The sequence below is a fragment of the Camelus bactrianus genome, chromosome 1 (assembly GCF_048773025.1).
Source record: "Camelus bactrianus isolate YW-2024 breed Bactrian camel chromosome 1, ASM4877302v1, whole genome shotgun sequence".
Taxonomy (NCBI): Eukaryota; Metazoa; Chordata; class Mammalia; order Artiodactyla; family Camelidae; genus Camelus; species Camelus bactrianus.
In genome coordinates, this window is record NC_133539.1 from 9,245,860 (window position 1) to 9,264,150 (window position 18,291).

At 46.5% G+C, this 18,291-nt stretch overlaps 1 protein-coding gene across 1 annotated transcript in view; it reads left to right on the forward strand.

Moving 5' to 3' along the window:
- Nucleotides 1-11,727: 11,727 nt before the first annotated feature.
- The window catches only part of RCAN1 (regulator of calcineurin 1), a 90,470-nt gene continuing 83,906 nt past the window's right edge, over nucleotides 11,728-18,291 (forward strand). Inside the window, exon 1 of the mRNA XM_074359308.1 lies at nucleotides 11,728-12,114. Within this exon, the coding sequence (XP_074215409.1) occupies nucleotides 11,872-12,114 (243 nt within the window). The 5' untranslated portion in view covers nucleotides 11,728-11,871. The remainder of the gene's footprint in view (nucleotides 12,115-18,291) is intronic.

Sequence of the window (18,291 nt, forward strand, 5' to 3'; positions counted from 1 at the left end):
CATAGGCAGAAAAGTCATTGTAAATCTTCACAACATGATAAATAAACAAGCTACTACAGAACATGGTGATAAGCGTTACGGAGATAAACAAAGCAGCAGAATGAGACACGCTGGTGGGCCTGGCCTGCTTTTAGTTAGAAATCCTCTTTTGTGTTTGCTTACAGATCCAGGGACCATGAAAATTCCTCCATGTGGGAGCCCCAGAAGTGGTAGGACCACTGTCAACTTGTTCCAAGGCAGAGTACCTGCTTGTACTCTGGGGCGGAGAATGTGCTGTTCAAACTTGTCACCTGCAGTGGAGGAGTGGCTTTGGGTGGAATCTCAGCCCCCGTTCCCTGAACGCATCCAGCATTTGTGAGCAGAATGGCATCACCCACCATTACTGTTCTGTAAGAATCCATCCTGCTATCAACAGTGTATCGGGGAAGCTATAGACAAGCCGACTTCCAACAGCTGGCCCTTTATTGGGGCAGAAATAGCCGAGCAGAGATTCCCCCTAACTCAAAGGAACCCAAGGTCATAGACACACCAGACCAAACGCAGCTCTGGTTCCCAGGGAAGGGATGCAACTGCCGGTGAGTTATTCTATATGGTACCTCAGGCAGGCTGTTGTGGGTGGTAAGTTGACCCCCTCCCCAAAAGAATGTTGAAGTCCTAACTCTCAGCACCTGTGAGCGTGACCTTATTTAGAAACAGGGTCTTTGCAGATGTAATCAAGTTAAGATAAGGTCATACGAGATTCGGGAGCCTTCATTCAATGACTGGTGTCCTTACAGGAGAGAGAGATTTAGAGACAGAGACACACAGAGGAGAAGACCACGTGAAGATTGAGGCAGAGATTGGAGTGATGCAGCCACAAGCCAAGGAGCACCTGGAGGCACTGGAAGCCACAAGAGGCAAGGAAGATGCTCTCCTCGAGCTCCAGACGGGGCGTGGCCCTGCTGACCCCTGGATCTCAGACTTCTGGCCCCCAGAACTGTGAGAAAGTCCATTCCTGCTGTTGTAAGCCTCCCAGGGTGTGGGACTTCATTTCAGCATCTGTGGGAACTGACATACAGGATAATCAGGGAAGGAGCAACAGAGGCTGAAACTCTGCCTGGAGTCCCTTCATAATAGGAATTTTCCTCCGTGGGAAGTAAAGTGGCCTAGAATTGGCCACCCATTCGCCAGCTCACATGTTTCACCAGGGGCTGCTAATTCTGCTGTCATCGCAGACCTAAAGCAAAGTCAGGGAGTGGCTAACTCTTATTTTCACTCCCCACCCAGCTTCTTGCCCTGTAGGTCTCCCCTGCACCTGGTAATTGGCATCCTTCTAAGCATTCTCAGGGCCAGGAGCCCTGGGCTCCCCCTCCACCTCCAGAGCCTCCCATCAAAGAATCCATTCCTGCTTCCGTTTCCTAGTCAATGGGATACATCTCTTTGCACCCAGGAAGAGGGGCTAGAAGGCTGCCTGTTTCTAGATGCCATGGGAAGTCTCCGGGTATAACATTTCCCACAAGCGCCCATGGGAGTGCCTGGCCCAGGACAGGTGCTCACTGGAGACCCGCGGAGTGAGGGGCGGCCCTGCCATTTGGGTGCTCGCATCCTGCGGGATTCACCGTCAGGCAGGGCGTCCGAGCTGTCCTACGTGGCAGAGATTTTTTTTTAGCAAACAGATCCTGCAGTGCCTTTTCAATCACTCTTATCTGTGTCAGAACCTTCTGGGTTCTCCAGATCTGATCCTCCTGCCTAGGTCGGTCTGTTTGATAGAAAAGGTACCTGACCACGTGGGCAGCCCAGCCCTCCTTCTCCTTCTCATTTACTTTCCCCTTCCCCCCATGTCTTCTCTTTCCCAACTTTTATAAAGGGATGTGGGCCCTTCCCAGGTGTTAGTGAGAACATCACAGAATGTGACCCGTGCAAAGCATTAAGCCACGCTTTGGACCGTCTGTCTTTGACCACTAGGTGGCAGTGTTTCCACAGCTTGCTGTCCCTTACCCTGCAACTTGCTAGGAGCCTCCCCAACAGAGGCACCAATTTGTTCTAAGAATGTTTAAGAAGGGAGAGCTACTCTAAAGCTAAATCATTCTTTTAACACATGTTCTCCAACATTATTCTGGAGAGGTACAATTTGCCACTAGTGTGTTCCAGCAAGTTTCCTTGGCTTTCTTGCTTTAAATCAGGTATATTGTGGCCATATTATTAGGCAATTTTTAAAAGAATTAGTAGACTGTTTTTTTAGGTCAGTTCTAGGTTTCCAGAGAAGTTGAGCAGAAAGTTCTGAGAGTCCCCTTTTATCACGTCATAACCCCCACACAGCACACTTTTCCCCTATTGTTACCCTCCTGTGTTGGTGAGGTCCATTTGTTACTAACGATGAGTCAATATGATACATTATTATTAACTAAATTTCACACTTAGCATTGGGATTTACTCTGTATGGTACATTCTATGAGTTGTGAAAAATGTTTAATAACATGTATGCACCATTACAGCATCATACAGAATAATTGGTTGGTTGGTTGGTTTTTGGTGGAGGAAGTAATTAGGTTTATTTTGTTTATTTGTTTTTTTTTTTTTTTAACAAAGGTACTGAGGACTGAACCCAAGACCTCGTACACGCTAAGGTATGCACTCTACCACTGAGCTATACCGTTCCGCCCAGAATAATTTAATTGCCCTGAACATCCCCTGTACTCTGCCTGTTCATCTCCAGCCCCTCCCCCACTAACCCCTGGCAACCACTGATCCTTTTACTGTCTCCATAGTTTTGCCTTTTCTGGTATGTTGTATAGTTGGAGTGATACAATATGTAGTCTTTTCAGATTGATTTCCTTCACTTAGCAATATGCGTTTAAGTTTCGTGTGTGTGTGTGTGTGTGTGTGTGTGTGTGTGTGTGTGTGTGGCTAGATAGTTCATTTCTTCTTACTACTGAATAATATTCCATTGTTTGGATGTTTCTTTATTCACTCAACTATTGAAGAGCATTTTGGTGACTTCCAAGTTTTGGAAATTATGAATAACACTGCTATCAGCACTTGTGTGCAGGTTTTTATGTGAACGTAAGTTTCCTGGCATTATGCAGGGGCCAAGGATACCCACCCCCACACTGTTCCTGTCCTCAGGGGGCTGTCAGTGTAGTGGAGAGGAAAGACAGTTAAGTGCTATAATGCAGTATGACCCTTGTATTTGATAAAAGTGATAAATAGGGCATCACAGTAGGGGTTGCAAGGACAGGGGAGCACAGACCTTGACGGGGAGGGGTGAGGGAGGGGAATTTGATGATCCTTACTTGGACTCCTTCCCCTTGGAAGTTTTTGATGATTAATTCAACCATGAATGGAAAAGGAGGAGCTGAGCCAAGTCCTCAGCTCTGCTCCTGGGAACTTCCTGGAAGACACTGGAGGGCACCCATCTTGTCATCTAAGAAGAGAGGGGACCGGAGTGGGGGACTTGGAGCAGGACTCAGTTACGAAGCAGCTTGGGTGAGCCACACAAGAAATGCTGGGGTCCTGAACGAAGAGCCTGGAGGTGGAAGAGAGGTAAGTGGGTAAACTTAGCCGGGGTGGCAGGACGATTCAGCAGGAAGATTGGCTTGGGGACTGGGGTGGGGATGGGTCAGGTCGGGGAGCAGTGGGGAGGGTGCAGCTCAGCAGGAGAGCACATGCTTAGCATGCGCAAGGTACTCCATTAAAATAAATAAATAAATAAACCAACCTAATTAACCCTCCTCCCTAAAAACAAAGAAAGCAACAACAGGAAAGTAATAAATTTAAAAAATAAAAAAAATTGAAGGAGGTAGAGGGAGCAGTCTATGGGATTCCTGGCTTCCTCCCTGGTGACCAGGCAGATTGAACAGGACAGAGTGGGGTGAGCAGATTGGGTGAGAAAAGTGAAAACTCGCATTCTGGCCCTTTGAATGTGAAATGTTCTTTGGAGACTAGCGTATGTTTCTGACCCCACTGATAGGCTGGGAAGGTGGAGAGGGCAGAACTCACATAAAGCCCAGGAAGCCCCACAGCCGGAAGCTCAGCCCTGGGTCAGAGAGAGAGAGAGAGAGAGAGAGAGAGAGAGAGAGAGAGAGAGACAGGCTAAGTGTAAGGAGCTGTCCTTGGTGGAGTCTTGCCCGTTCTGTGTAGTTGCCCTGCTGGTTCAAGGTCACTCACCGGAGTGAGTGAAAATGTTAGGATTTCTGTTTTATTGGTTGAGAGAGAGGAAAGAAAGAAAAAGAAAGAGAGAAAGAGAGAAAGAAGAAAGAAAGAAAGAAAGAAAGAAAGAAAGAAAGAAAGAAAGAAAGAAAGAAAGAAAGAAAGAAAGAAAGAAAGAAAGAAAGAAAGAAAGAAAGGGAGGGAGGGAGGGAGGGAGGGAGGGAGGAAGGAAGAAAGGAAGAGAGAGAGAAAGGAAGGAAGGAGGAGAGAAAGAAAAGAAAGAATCATTTCCTGCCACTCTACTATGTGGGGTGACCCAGGTGCCCACCCTCCCTGCTGGAGCCAGACTGGTGGGGTTGCACCAGGCACCCTGATGGGACATCTGGAGCTCCAGGTGATGTGGGTTGATGCCACTCCTCACATTTTCCTTGATTCCAGAATTTCGCTGTTATTGCAGGTCCCAAATACCCATTAGGAAAATTTACAGGTTATATTGTCTAGTTTTAAGCTAAATAAATCCTCAAGAAAATGGACAAGTGCCTTACGAAGCTGCCCACTAAACCATGGCATGAAGACACTTCTCAGGAAGCAAACAGAGGTGGACGGCAGGTAGGGGGAGGGCTGGCACGTTTCCACTCCAGGTATGACCAACCACCAGCCCACTTATGAAGTCTGAGCCTTGGTGGAAGTTTTAAGTAAATAAATAAACAAACCTAACCCACCCCTTCAGGGTCAAGGGGACATTTCACAGCGAGTGAGCAAGTGACCGCTTTCTGCCAGAAACGTGTGGTAGGGTGAAAACACGGTGAAAACAGAAGTTTGGAAAGGTTTCTGTCATTAAGTGATTTTACTGCCAACAAATGATGTGTGAATCTATAAAAGCTCTCATATCTCACACTTTATAACTGGAGACACCATTCTCTAACCTGTTAAAAAGCTTCCAAGTGATCCCCTGGATTTTAAAACCCATTTGTGAAGCACATAAAAACAAGTAACTTGCAATTAATTTGCAAGAACCATTTACCAACATCACGGAGCATGGAAATGTACTAACTGCGTAATAATAATATTAATAATAATAATAATAATAATAATAATAATAATAATAATACACCTTTGCATATTTGGCAGGTGGGGTTGAAAAATGAGTACTCTGATTTAATAAGCAGAGTGCACAACACTCACTATGATTTTCCAAAAGAATGAAGCGTATTTAATCACATCACTCTCACTAAGACACTGTCAAAAGTAATTCAGAGGAACAGAAGATTTTTGAGAAAACAGAGTATTTTTGATTGCTGATAGAAAAAGACTTTGCCTTCCTTGATCTTCCAAGCTAGAGATGATAATAAAAACACAGGAAACATTTAAATTTGTGTTTATTTCTCTATTCTTATACTTTAAAAATTCCTGTTTCTGTGTACATTTTTAATGTGTATTGCATATTATGAAGAGCTGGGGAGACAGGTAATTCACAGATAAATATTTTAAAGTGTATATAATAATACACACATCTTAGTAATATGTTATTACATACATGACCTGCATGTATTTCTATACGCCCCTTATGATGGGTGAACATATATTCATATACCATGTTATATACAGTGTATATTATATTATTGATTGTAATCATTTTGTAGTATATGTTACATTATGTTATGCATATTGTACATAAATATCATATTTGTTTATATTTGATAATGCATATGTATATGTTGTAATCACATACATGGATTTATGTCTTGTAATTTATGTATGTTATACTCTTACTGCATAAGAGTGTATGTGGAATCCTCCACCATGTCCCTAGTCCATTCACTCTCCCTCATTCCTGGGGGACTTCTTCACATTTTCTTAATCTGCCTTAAACTCTTGACGTCGTGTTCCTCATCCTCCCCCTCAGCTGATGGTGTTGCTTCCTATTTCACCACGGAGATCATACCACTGCAGGGAACTTTCGCCATCCCTGCCCCGCTGTCACCTCACCCCTGCCACCAACACCTGTGCCCAGCTTGCTACCTTCTTTTTATGGTGACAATGAATGGATGCCAGTCTTCCAGCTGGGGCCCTCCTCTCCACTCATGCACCAGGTGCCCTCCCCTCCTACCTGCACAGAGATGGCTCCAGAAACCCTCTAGCCCCACCTGGTCATCATCAAGTTTCCCTGTCTACTGGGTCATTGCCATCAGTATACAAACCTGGTGTTTCTTCTACCATCTGTAAACAACCCCCACCAAAATAAAAAATTCCCCTTACTTTTACTTCTCCCAGACACAGCTGTCACTTTAGCCTTGCTCCAGGTGAGCTCATGAGCACTAAGTCACGTTATGCAACACACCAGGCACTGTTCGGTGTCACAGGCAAATAAGATGTGGCTCCTACACTACAGGGTAAAACCAGAGAAGGAACCCATCACAGTGGTTAGAAACCATCCCTGAAGGAGAACACTGGGAGAGGCACCAATGATGTCCCACCCCGGCCCCTGAAGGGAAGTCTCTCGTATTGGAACAAGACAAAGACATCAGCTGGATCTCAGGACGGGTTAGCCCAGCACACAGGTGGCTTCCAGGGACAGACTGTCAATGGACTGGGTATGAAGAGGGACAAGTCATTGACGTACCATCCATCTTGCAATCTAAAGAAGAACTAAAAACAATCATAATAGCTTACTGGTCCCTAGACCTAGCCCCTGCCCTGGTATTCTTGCCCGAGCAGCTGGCCAGAGGGAAGGTCTATCTACCTGGCTTCCCTTTGTTAAGACTTTAACACAGAAGAGAAGGGGCTCTCCAAGTGGAATATCCAGAACCAAGAGTAAAATGATAATCCTTCCATTCTGAACCCCTCCTCTGAGCCAGGCAGAGGCTGGACAAGGTTTCTACACAACACTTCTAAAAGGAAGCTATTTGCATCACTTATCCATACAAGAGGATTTGAAGACTCCAAGAGGTCAAGTGACTTCCCCAAGGCCACAGAGATAATAAATAAGGGACAGAACTGGAATATAGACCAGCTCTACCTGGGTTTTGGCGCTACACAGGAGATTGTGTGAGACTATTATAGGAGTGATCATTGTAGCTCAAAACAAAGAGAGATATTTTGGACAATGACCACTCACTGAAAAAGCTCGGGCTCTGAACTTTCAGGAGCAGACATCCATTTGCTTATGTGCCCATCCCCTATCTCTGATGGCCTTACGATGGCCCAAAATGACAGCCTGGCTTCTAGGCAGCTGTTGAGGTCCATTTCTGGGACCTTCCTGAGCTGCCTGGCTGCATTCCTGCCTTTGGCTACCACGAGATGCCCACATCCTTAATGTAAACTAGCTCCAGGGATTTTGGTTACTTGCAAGCAGAAGAATCTTAACTCACATAAAAGCCACGCAAGTATTAGCAGTTTTGAAAGAGGGCTTAGAGTAATGTAAAAGTCAGGGAATTTCCTTTCTAAACTTGGAAAGGCAAAGTAACCAAATTCCAATACTTCCCCCCAAACCTAATTTATAACTCTGGCTTTCTGATTTAAAAAGCACCAGAAGACTGTTAGAAATAACAGGGGGGTTTAGGGGATTAAGAGGTATAAACTATTATGTGTAAAATAAGCTACAAGGACATATTGTACAACACAGGGACTATAAACAAAGATAAAAAATTACCAAGGATTTTTAAGAAGGGATTTTAAGAATGAACCTTGAGTAGGGAAAAATATCCCTCTTTCTAAAACCAACCAAAACAACAACAACATAGCATTTATTTTCATTCATTTCACAGGAGGTAATGAAATAGAAACTTTCAGTTGGCTTATTTAAAGGGTTTACTTGTCTGAGCAGACTTTGGAAAAGTTCATTCTTTCTAAAAGCAAACACTTAGAAAGCTGGCTATTTGCTTCTATCTTGAATATGTGCCTAAATGTCTATAATTTCCCAGAATGTGCGGAAATGCGTTTGGTTTATTTCAAAAGCCTACTGCACACAGCCCCCTTCAATTTCCAGAACAAAATAGGAAGCTATGGAAAAGTACTCTACAGTGAAACTTTCCCACCTGGCAAATGAGTAGGCTGGTTTATCTGCGCACAGGCATGTTTGCATAACCGGGTTGCATCAGATATGAGACAGACAAGTGCTGAGAACAAAAATAACCAAATGTGGTGTTCTGAGTGCCTCTCCGCCTTCTGTATTAGGAAATTACCGTGGCCGACTAGAAGGAAGTGTTGGGACGAAAATGAATGGGAGGTGGTAGGATGCAGTAATTAAACTGTGTGCCCTTTTCCCCATTAAAAAAAAAAAAAGGAATCACTGAGAGCAGCTCTTTATCCATGTTGGTTCCTTTCCCTTCCGGGATTTCGATCAAGTCCTCTCCTTTGAACCAGTGAGGAGGGAAAGTTCTTGAGTTAGATGCCAAAACAGGAAGCAGGGATCAATCTTAGATCCCAATGCCACAGCTCGAAAAAAGAAGGACAATGAGCAATGCCCAAAGGATGCTTCTAGAATTTTCTACTGATTTTATGGTGAAATGGCTCTCAAAATATTACCCTCAAGTTTAATTGATTTCATCCTTAGAAATAAATGTCTGCATTCATACTTCAGCAGCACGTTTTGCTTAGTTTCTACCTGTGTTGTTGACAGCTCACATTTTCTGCTTCTTCCCCCTTGGAAGAGACCATTGATGTTGATGTTAATTGTGTGTCAGTGAAGGCATAGGGCACAGCATCCACCTTTCTTAGAGATGCAAGTTACTATAAAATTCTATTTTCTAGATGGAGAGAACCATGTGACATTTTATTACTAAAGATGTCACCTGCGATAGGGCAAGAAAGGGGCACTCAGACGTGGAAGGCATGACACTTACCCTATTTATTGAGAGCTTCCATCATCTCACTCTGCTATATTGACAGCTCTCTACCTCCGGAGAGGCAGGCCCAGTGCTGGCCCTGGGGCTGTGAGAGTGTGTCCGTGGGGCTGGCTGTGCTGGGGTAACTTGCGCTCTTCCTGGGATCATCCATCACTCTGGACCACAAGCACCACTGACTTTCTGCTCTCGATCTCCTCACCTCTCTCTTTCCCCTTCTGTTTCTCTGCTTTATTTTCCCTCTCTACTTTCTCCACCATTTTTTTTTTCGGTTCCTTCCCTTTCTCTGTTTCCATTAGTCCCAAAGAGCAGAGGCAGCTCCAGAACGAAACCAGGGGTGATGTCCTGCTTTGTCATGTGCTACGTGTTTGCTTGTGGGAAGGCCATTCAATTCCTTTGAGCTTCGGTTCTAAGAATCTGGAGTAATAATGTTTGTGTGGCTAGTTTATGTGTACTCCCACATACTATTTAAGAGCTGGTATTATGATTGGAGAGGTACAAACAGATACATGACACCCTCTTTACTTTCCTGCCTGGAGTGGGAGAGGAGAGAGATAAAGGTGGGGATCCAAAGTCACTGAAGGGACGTGCGACGCCGCCTCTCAGTGAGGACTCATTGCGTTCCAAAGTCAGTGACAGGTAACTTTGTCTTCACCACTTGCTTGAGGTGGACCTTGTGCTTTCCTCTCTTAGCTCAGTGACCAGCCGGCCGGGATGCCCCGGTCTGTGTCCACTACAGACACAGTGGACTACAGGCTTCTGTTTCACCAGGGCTTTCTTTCCTCTCACAGGCTTTGTCCACCAGGTCCATTCTGCTCTCCGTCAGTGGTTTAGGGAAACCCAGGACTGAAAGAGCTTACTCTCCTAAGGGTGATGATGACACAGACCTGCCCAGCAACAGATTAGCTGGGCGTCGCTTTTCAAAACTGGCGGCTCATTCTCTTTGTTACCTTTTTGAGAATATCTGGCTGAGCTGACAGTTTTTGACTCTAACATCACTCACTCCACCACACTTTATCTAACCCCTCGTGGCTTTTATCGCATTCTCTTTTTTTGTAAATACGGGCTTCACTGAGATACAATTCACATACCATAGAATTCACCCTTTAAAGTGCAATTCAGTGACTTGTAGTATATCCATGGCATTGTGTAAACATCACTGCAATCCAATTTTAGAACATTTTCTTCACCCTCTAAAGAAACCCCATATCCTTTAGCAGTTACTCCCCTCCCCTTCCCTTCTCTCTCAGCCCCTGGTCACCACTATCTGCTTTCTGTCTCTAGGAATTTGCCTACTCTGGACACCTCCTACTAATGGAAATATACAACATGTGGCCTTTTGTGACTGGCTTCTTTCACTTACAATTGTGTTGTCACGGTTCATCCATGTTATAACATGTATCCGTACTTCATTCCTTTTTATGGCTGAAAAGTGATCCATTGTATGGATATACATCTGGTTTACACATTCATCCGTTGCTGAACCTTTGGGTTATTTCTACTCTTTGGCTATTGTGTATAATGACTCTATGAACCCTCCTATATAGATTTTTGTGTGGACATATGCTTTGATTTCTCTAGGGTCTATTCCCAGGAGAGGAATTGCTGAGTCATGTGACAACCCTATGTTTAACTTTTTGAAAAACTGCCAAACTTTTTCTAAAGTGGCTGCACCGTTTTACATTCTCACCATGTGTGATGGTTCCAATTTCTCAAGATCGTGACATCACATTCTATGTTATGAGTTATCTCTGCACACATATTATCTTTGCACACATATTACTTCTCTCCTTGGATTTAAACTCCTAGAAGGCACAAACTGCACTGAGATGTCATAACAGCAACCACGGCACTCGGCAGGTTCTGAGTAAATCTCAGCTGTTAGTTGGATAAACTTTTTATTATAATCACTTACAGTTCCTAACTAGAGGGTAAGCTTACTTTAGGAGAAAATGCAGGTTTAATTTCACATCTTCCAAAAAAGTCTACACATAAACAGCCCTTCCATTTACTGGTCCTTTACTGGATTCTTACCATATATGACATTTAGGTTACTTGTCCAAGTAATTAACAGCAAAGCTGAAATTCAGACTCAGGTTTTCACTGAACCTCATTGCCCTTTCCGTCTATAAACTCCCCAAAGGAAAGGACCAAGGTTTCACTTGTTATTTCCCATTGTACACAGTACATCGCGGTAATTCAAAATAGCGTGTCTGATTATATAAATTTTGAGCAGTGATATAATGACTAATAAGCTAAAATCTAACAGTAAGGTATCGTTACCATGGTCTAGTTCAATTCCCTAATGCGGCTATATCTGACTATATACGGTAAGCATCTAACTACTTGCAAAGGACCACGGAACCATAGCCAGGACTATATCTCACTGAAATCCCCCAAAGTTGGCCTGTGTGCCTCAAAACGTCATCGCGTGGGAACCACAGAGGCGCTGCCTTTACAGCTGTTATCTCTGCGCCCAAGACACTGCCCGGCGCCATTCAGCTGGCATCCGCTGTCAGAAAAGCGGAACTGGCTGGAGACCTTTGCCCCTAACCAACATGGCCGCCCTGAGGCTTCAGGCTGAGGGCGGCAGAATGAGGATCACGTGAAAGAATCCTGCGCCTCTACTGGCTTTCTCTCCTGGACGGGCGGGGGACAATGACCCCCATGGGACCGGCCTTAAAGGGCCCTTGGCTAAATCCGCCAGAGCTCCGCCCTCGGCGGAACAGCGGCGGGCGGGGCTGGCGCGCCGAGGCCGCGTCTCCGGGAACCCTGGTGACCGCCGCCGGCTGCGACGCGAGCCCGAGGAGGTTAACTCACAAGCCGGCCGACGGGAGAGCGCGAGGATCCCGCGCGAGCCCGGCGCAGCCGGCGGGGGCGCACGGGTGCGGGCGCCGGGATGGAGGACGGTGTGGCCGGGACCCGGTTCGGGACGGCGGCCGAGGCGGCCGAGGCGCGAGCGCCGCCCGGGGTGACGCTGCGGCCCTTGGCGCCGTTCTCAGGGGCGGCCGAGGCCGACGAGGGCGGCGGCGACTGGAGCTTCATTGACTGCGAGATGGAGGAGGTGGACCTGCAGGACCTGCCCAGCGCCACCATCGCCTGTCACCTGGACCCGCGCGTGTTCGTGGACGGCCTGTGCCGGGTGAGGGCCGGGCGGGGCGGGCCGCCGGGCGGAGGGCGGACACTTGTTGCCGGGAGGACGCAGCGCCGAGATCCCGGCCGGCCCGGGGCAGCCTCTCCCTGCCCGGGCCGCCGGCGGGGCGGGGAGGCGACCCCCGGGGCCGCGGCGACGTCCTGGGCCGCCCTGCCTCGGTCCTCTATGTCTCGGCTGGGGTGGGGGCACGCTCCCCGAGGTCCGGGTCCCCTGAGCACCTGCCGGGCCGCGCGTACAGCCCGCCCAGGGGGTTTTCAGAGGCTCGCCTTTCCAGCTGGTAACCGCCTCCCAGCGACTCCCCTGCCCTAGGTGTTAGCTGGGGTGGGGAAGAGGGGGCGACGTAGGAGGAGACAATCAAGGGATGAATTAGCTCCTGTAATTAGCTCCTTGGAGCTCGTACTGTCAGCGTGGGGGCTTGGGCCGTGACAGGCACTTACTCATCTCAAAAGGGGGTCGCCTCATTCACAGGGAGAGGGAAACGGACGTTGATTGGCGACGTGACTTACTGTTCATAAATAGGACCGCGTCTCCGCATTCTCAATCTGCACAACTGGAAGAAAAGCCAATGTTTGGGTGAGGATCCGCGGTTGTTCATTATCCAGCTCTTGGCCAGTTTTGGTCGAATGGTGTTGCGGGGGAAGGGGCCCACTTTCTCGGCCTTTAGGATATTTAGTCAGGAATCTTGCTCCGTGATGGGCGACATGCCACCATAAGGGACACTCAATACATGGTGAGTTGATTTCCCCCACCCAAATCCGCACAGTTTAGACGCTTTGGAGGGTGAGGGGGCAGGTATGAGTAATCAGCTGTGGTGAGGAGGAGGAATTTATTTCAAATCTGCAAATGTGTGCAGAATAAAATTTGGACAATGTGGGCAGTGCAGAATAAAGCCTGTCTTTGAGAGATATGGCCCATTTAGGAGAGCAGCTGTCAAAGAAAGTGATGCTTTCGGTGCTTGGCTGAGTCTCCATGTACTGTCAATGAACTGTAGCTGAAGGCGGCTGCCAAGAGGAACACCACTGTGGAACAGAGAATGGTGTGCCTGAGTCCCATTTATTTATAATTTATATGCTCATCCACTTTCAGAAAGGATTTACAGCGGCTGTGCTCTCAGATAATCGTCTATGTGTGCTTTCTAAAGCAACAATTGGCACACATACAGGGCCTCACTCATTCTACTCTAAAACCTTTTGTCTTCTTGAGGCTTAGGTCTAGCAGCATATCAAGTCTCTTTCTTAAGGGTCCTGGGTTGTCATTCTAAAGGAGCAAGATGAGATCATGTAAGATGCAGCTTATTCGCTTGGGTGTCTAGCAATTCGTAGGTTTACAGTTTCCCCAGTAACTCTTGGGGACCATCCTGAAATTGCTTTGTATAAAATCTCACCCACTTTGCTAGCTATTCTTTTGCCAAATGTATATTGAGATTCTGCTATGAGCCAGGCACTGTTCTAGGCTCTGAGGGCGCAGCGGTGAATAAAATAGCATCCCTGCCTTCAGGGCCGGCATTTTTGTTGTGGGAAACAGACAGTAAGCAAATACATGTCAATTATGTCAGGAGGTGATGTGCTATAGGAAAAAGTTAGACTGAGAAGATGGAGAGGTGGGGGGAGATGGCTGTTTTACATAAAATGATCAGGGAACAGCTCACTCACAAGGTGCTATATTGAGCAGAGACAATGTGTTGATGTTCATTCACTCATTATTCTTTTATTCTTCTGTTGTTTATCGAATGCTTACTACGTTCCAAGTACTGTTTTAGGCCTAGTGGATAGAGTGGTGAATATGGTGAGCTTCCTGGATAGACAATAAAAAAGGAAGTGAACAGGTGATTTCAGGTGGTGATCGGTGCAGGGACAACATACACAGGGTGATGTTTCAGAGAGCGACAAGGAGAGGGCAGGGTCTGGGTTGTATCAGTCACAGCCTAACAGGGACACTCTGGTGGTTCAGGAGGTTTTAATGAAGAACTGGTTAGTTGGGGCAGGACTGAGGGAGTCAGCGAGGAGTGTTGGGTGGCAGGGAGGAAGTCATGTCGCTGGCACCCTAGCAGAGGAGCCTCCTGGCAGAGCTACGGACACGAAGGTCTGGAATTGAGATGGTGAAGCAGGAAGTAGCAGGGAAGAAATACCCCCACTTGCCCCAGTTTTCTCATCTGAGTGGCAGAACCCAGCTGGCAGCCAGGAGGCAAGGGAGCCCAAGCAATACAGCCCGTGGGTGGGTCAGCCTTCCAGGGCCCAGGGCAGGTGGAGGGGGCAGAGAAGGGCCCTGGGAGCATTGCAGGCCAAGAGGACATGCAGATGGGGTCAGCACATGGCCACTTTAGATGGGGTGGCCCTGGGAGGCCGCTCTGCACAGCGTGGGCTTGGCTGACAGGGAGAAGCTCCTGGTGTAGTTGTAGTGTGTCTGGCATCCAGGTAGAGGGAACAGCAAATACCGAAGTTCCAAAGCAGGGATGAATGGAGTGTGTTCAGAGGACACAGGGAGGGCAGTGGTGGTGGCCCAGGTTGGAGGTATCCAGGGAATGGTTTCCATGGGGGCCTGGGAGGCGATGGCAGAGATTCGGATGTTATTCTGCTTGCAGAGCTAGGTGGAGAATGTCTTGGAGAAGGAGGTTGGGTGGGCAGGAGAGGAAGCAAGGAGGCCCCTTAAGAGGCTCTTGACTCCCGTGGTGGGGGCGCCAGGCAGGTGTCTGCACTGGGACAGTGGTGTTGCAGGTGAAGCAGGGCCTGTCCTCACCTTTCGGGGGACCAGAGCCTCAGAATGTGGGCTGGGGAGCTCTGAGCCTTGGGTGCCCATCCACAGAGTCCTGGAGACCATTGGTAAGCCTTCCAGTAGAAACATAGTTCCTCATTTAGCTAAAACCATCTCTCTAGGTGGGAAGATGTGACTCCTGAGATTTCAGTCTGACAGCCTTATTATTTTGAAAGCCCTGTTTCCTTAAAGCTGGGGTGTCACCTTTGGACGGTGTGATGAAACTGTGATTCCACTTCAGATCAGGGGTGTCTGACCCTTGAGTAAGTGGACCATTAACTGCATTGCCAACAGAAGTCCCTGTGCTGGTGGCCTGGGCCATCCCTCTCTTTAACCAGTCTGTTGAGGGGGACGTCCCCTGAGTGAGTGATGGTGTAGTAACCTGTTAGGGCTATGGTAACAAAGTACCCAGGGCTGGGTGGCTTATAGCCAGTTCTGTCGGCCGGCATGGATGGGTCAGGGCCCTTTTCCAGGTTTCACGCTTTTCACTGTGTCCTCACGTGGTGGAAGAGATGAGACAGCTCTGTGGGGTCTCCTTTATAAGGGCACTAATCACATCAGGAAGGCTCCATCCTCCTGATCCCTAAGCACTTCCCAACAGCTAACACTGTTACCTCTGTGGATTAGGATATCAACATATGAATTCGGGGGGAACACAAACATTCAGATGGTGGCAGCTGGTGTGAAGGAAAAAGACTGTCAGCGTTGTTTACATGTGTTCATATCATTGTCTAAACTTAATCTTAAAGGAAAGAAAGAAATTGACCTGAACTACCAATTCATTTGGGAATTTACATCAGAAGCCCGTTTTCTGACCAGTAACAGTTGGATCTGATGTGTAAATTTGTTTTATTAGCCAGATCATCATCAGTGCTGTAAATAATTTATGATGACTGTGTTCATTAAGTGTTTATCTAAAAAATAACTGAAACTGTATCATTAATTTCAAGTAATATTATTAGAGAGGTTCACACCATTACACATGAATGAAACCTTTTATTAAAATAAGGAGTTTTTTTGCTGTACAGATATTTGCTTAGCATATTTGATTCCCGTACTCTTTTTGTGAACCTTTTTTCTTTTTACTGAGAAAGCCAGGCAGTGCTTTGAACCACTAATTACATGTGCTTTGGATTGTTGGCAGTGGTTCACTGGGTCTCTGGAATAAGACTTTATTCCGTTGTCACCAAGTTAACCAGAAATTTAGAGTTCTCAAATAATATTCTGTTAGTTTCCAGACAGTAGATGTAGTTCGATAGAGTAATGGAAACAAATACCATTTTTCTGTTGTCTAAAACATGAATGTATATTTGATTGACAAAGCTTTGCCTGAAGGCTAATTTGGAAAATGCTAATCATAGAAAAATTTACTCTTCTAGTGAATAAACTCACCTTTCTTAAATGGCCACGTAAGATTTGTGATACTTTCCTTTTTTTTTTTTTTGTGGATTTTTTTTTTTTTGGTTTGTTTGTTTTGGCGGGGGAGGTACTTAGGTTTGTTTATTTATGTATGCATGTATTTAATTATTTATTTTAATGGAGGAACTGGGAATTGAACCCAGGACTTTGTGCATCCTAGGCACGCACTCTACAGCTATGCCTTCCCCCTCCTTTCTTTTAATAACGTGAAATATTCTGATGGACATGGAAGCAGCTTGAGTGGTGTCCTTAAATTCTTTGCATCAGTGATGACTCCTGAGCAGTTCGGGAAGCTCCCATGCCCAGGCTGCTCTAGGCCAGTCCCAGTCTCAGAGGCTGGGGGCCGCCTGGAAAGAATCACCTGGAAAGCTCCCCAAGGTGATTCTAATTGGGAGCCAACGTCGAGGACCATCGTCTAGCCAGAAGCGGGTCTTGCCTGACCAGAGTCATTGTTGTATCATGAAAAGATACTGAATAGCTGATCCTTGGTTCCACTTGTAGCCAGATCTGTGCCTTGATTTCCTCCAGTCTAAAATGGGAGTCAGCCTCTGGTTCTGGCTCCTCCCTTCTCCTAAGTGGTGTTTGACCTTGTGGCCAGGAAGTGGGATGATTGGCCGTCAGCACAAGGGTCCAGCCTTTGGGCAAGTGACACGGGAGATAAGAACATTTACTTCGACAGGGGGTTGTCTCTGGGGCCTCTGTACACATCCTCTCCTGGTGCTGCTCACCCTCCATCCCGGCGTCAGGTCCCAGGCTTGTCCTCCCAAAGCTTACACTTCGGTAGACAAGATACCACTCAGTAGTAATCTGATGATTGCAATATTTTGAAGATCCAAGGGGGCACGGCTGATATGCAGTTTCCTCTTGTAAAGTTATATATGCTTGACTGTGTATCTGCCTGTCCCCATGACCAGTCATCCTGTGGCAGCCTGTTGTAAATGTGACATTCCAGCAAGAGGGTAACAGGTGGGTTCTGTTACCGCATGAACCTCAGCCCTTCCAGGCCGTTTTCACTTTTCATCCTGGTGTCACAGGCACGTGGTTTTTCAGACTTCAATTACACATGAAATTTCCCCTGAAACCTCCTTAAGGGTGGAGAGATATTAAACCAATATGGTCTGGTTTAATTTGTTTGGGAAAGTTCAGGATGTTTTAAGTTTAAAGAAAGAAAAGCCTGCATATTATCTTTGTGCAAAGTTTGCTTTAGAAGTGCCCACTATTTCTCTAATTTTAGAATTTCTGACTCTTAAATAAACCCCTCCCCATTTTTTTTTTTACATTCATGGGGTTCTTATGAGTTCTCACCACTCCCTTCCCTAGCAAAATTTGGTCCTCTTTTCAGCTCCATTGCTCCAAGCGTTTTTTCTTCAGTAGCTGTAGCTTTAAATGTTATTGCCAGCACCTACAGACTTTTCAAGCCCCAAAGACAATTACATAAGGGACTCAAAAAAAAAAAAAAAGATTTGTGATATATCAGAATAGCTAAAGCAGAGGCTGTTTGATTCCCGGGTTTATGTTTCAGGCAATATTCTTTCTTTCATTTCTATAAATGTCATCAGATGACACAGTCCACTCTTTTTCAGACATGCCAATGAGGGGCCTGTCTGCCCTGTCCGGTGAATGCACCCCTCCTGTTACCATCAGAGCTGTTGTGCCCACATCAGTGTGTGTGCCGGGGGCAGGGTGGTGATGGCAGAGGCGGGAATAGACTCCTCAGTGTGCATTTTCTGTGCAAAATTGTGAGGACTCATTTCAAGGGCTGAGGGGAAGTGCCAGTTATTCGAAATACAACTCAGTTGTGACAGAGAATTTTTCCCTTTGTGAATACTAATCACTGTCACAACATGGGGACGCTGACAATTAATGAGGCGGTAAATGGCTTTGCTGTGTTCTCTGGGCGTTGGCAGGCTTCTGCCATGGTAATAGGAAGTAAAAATAGCTCCTCGACCCTTCTTGGGCAGAACAGAAACATTTTCAAAATATAACATCAGGAAA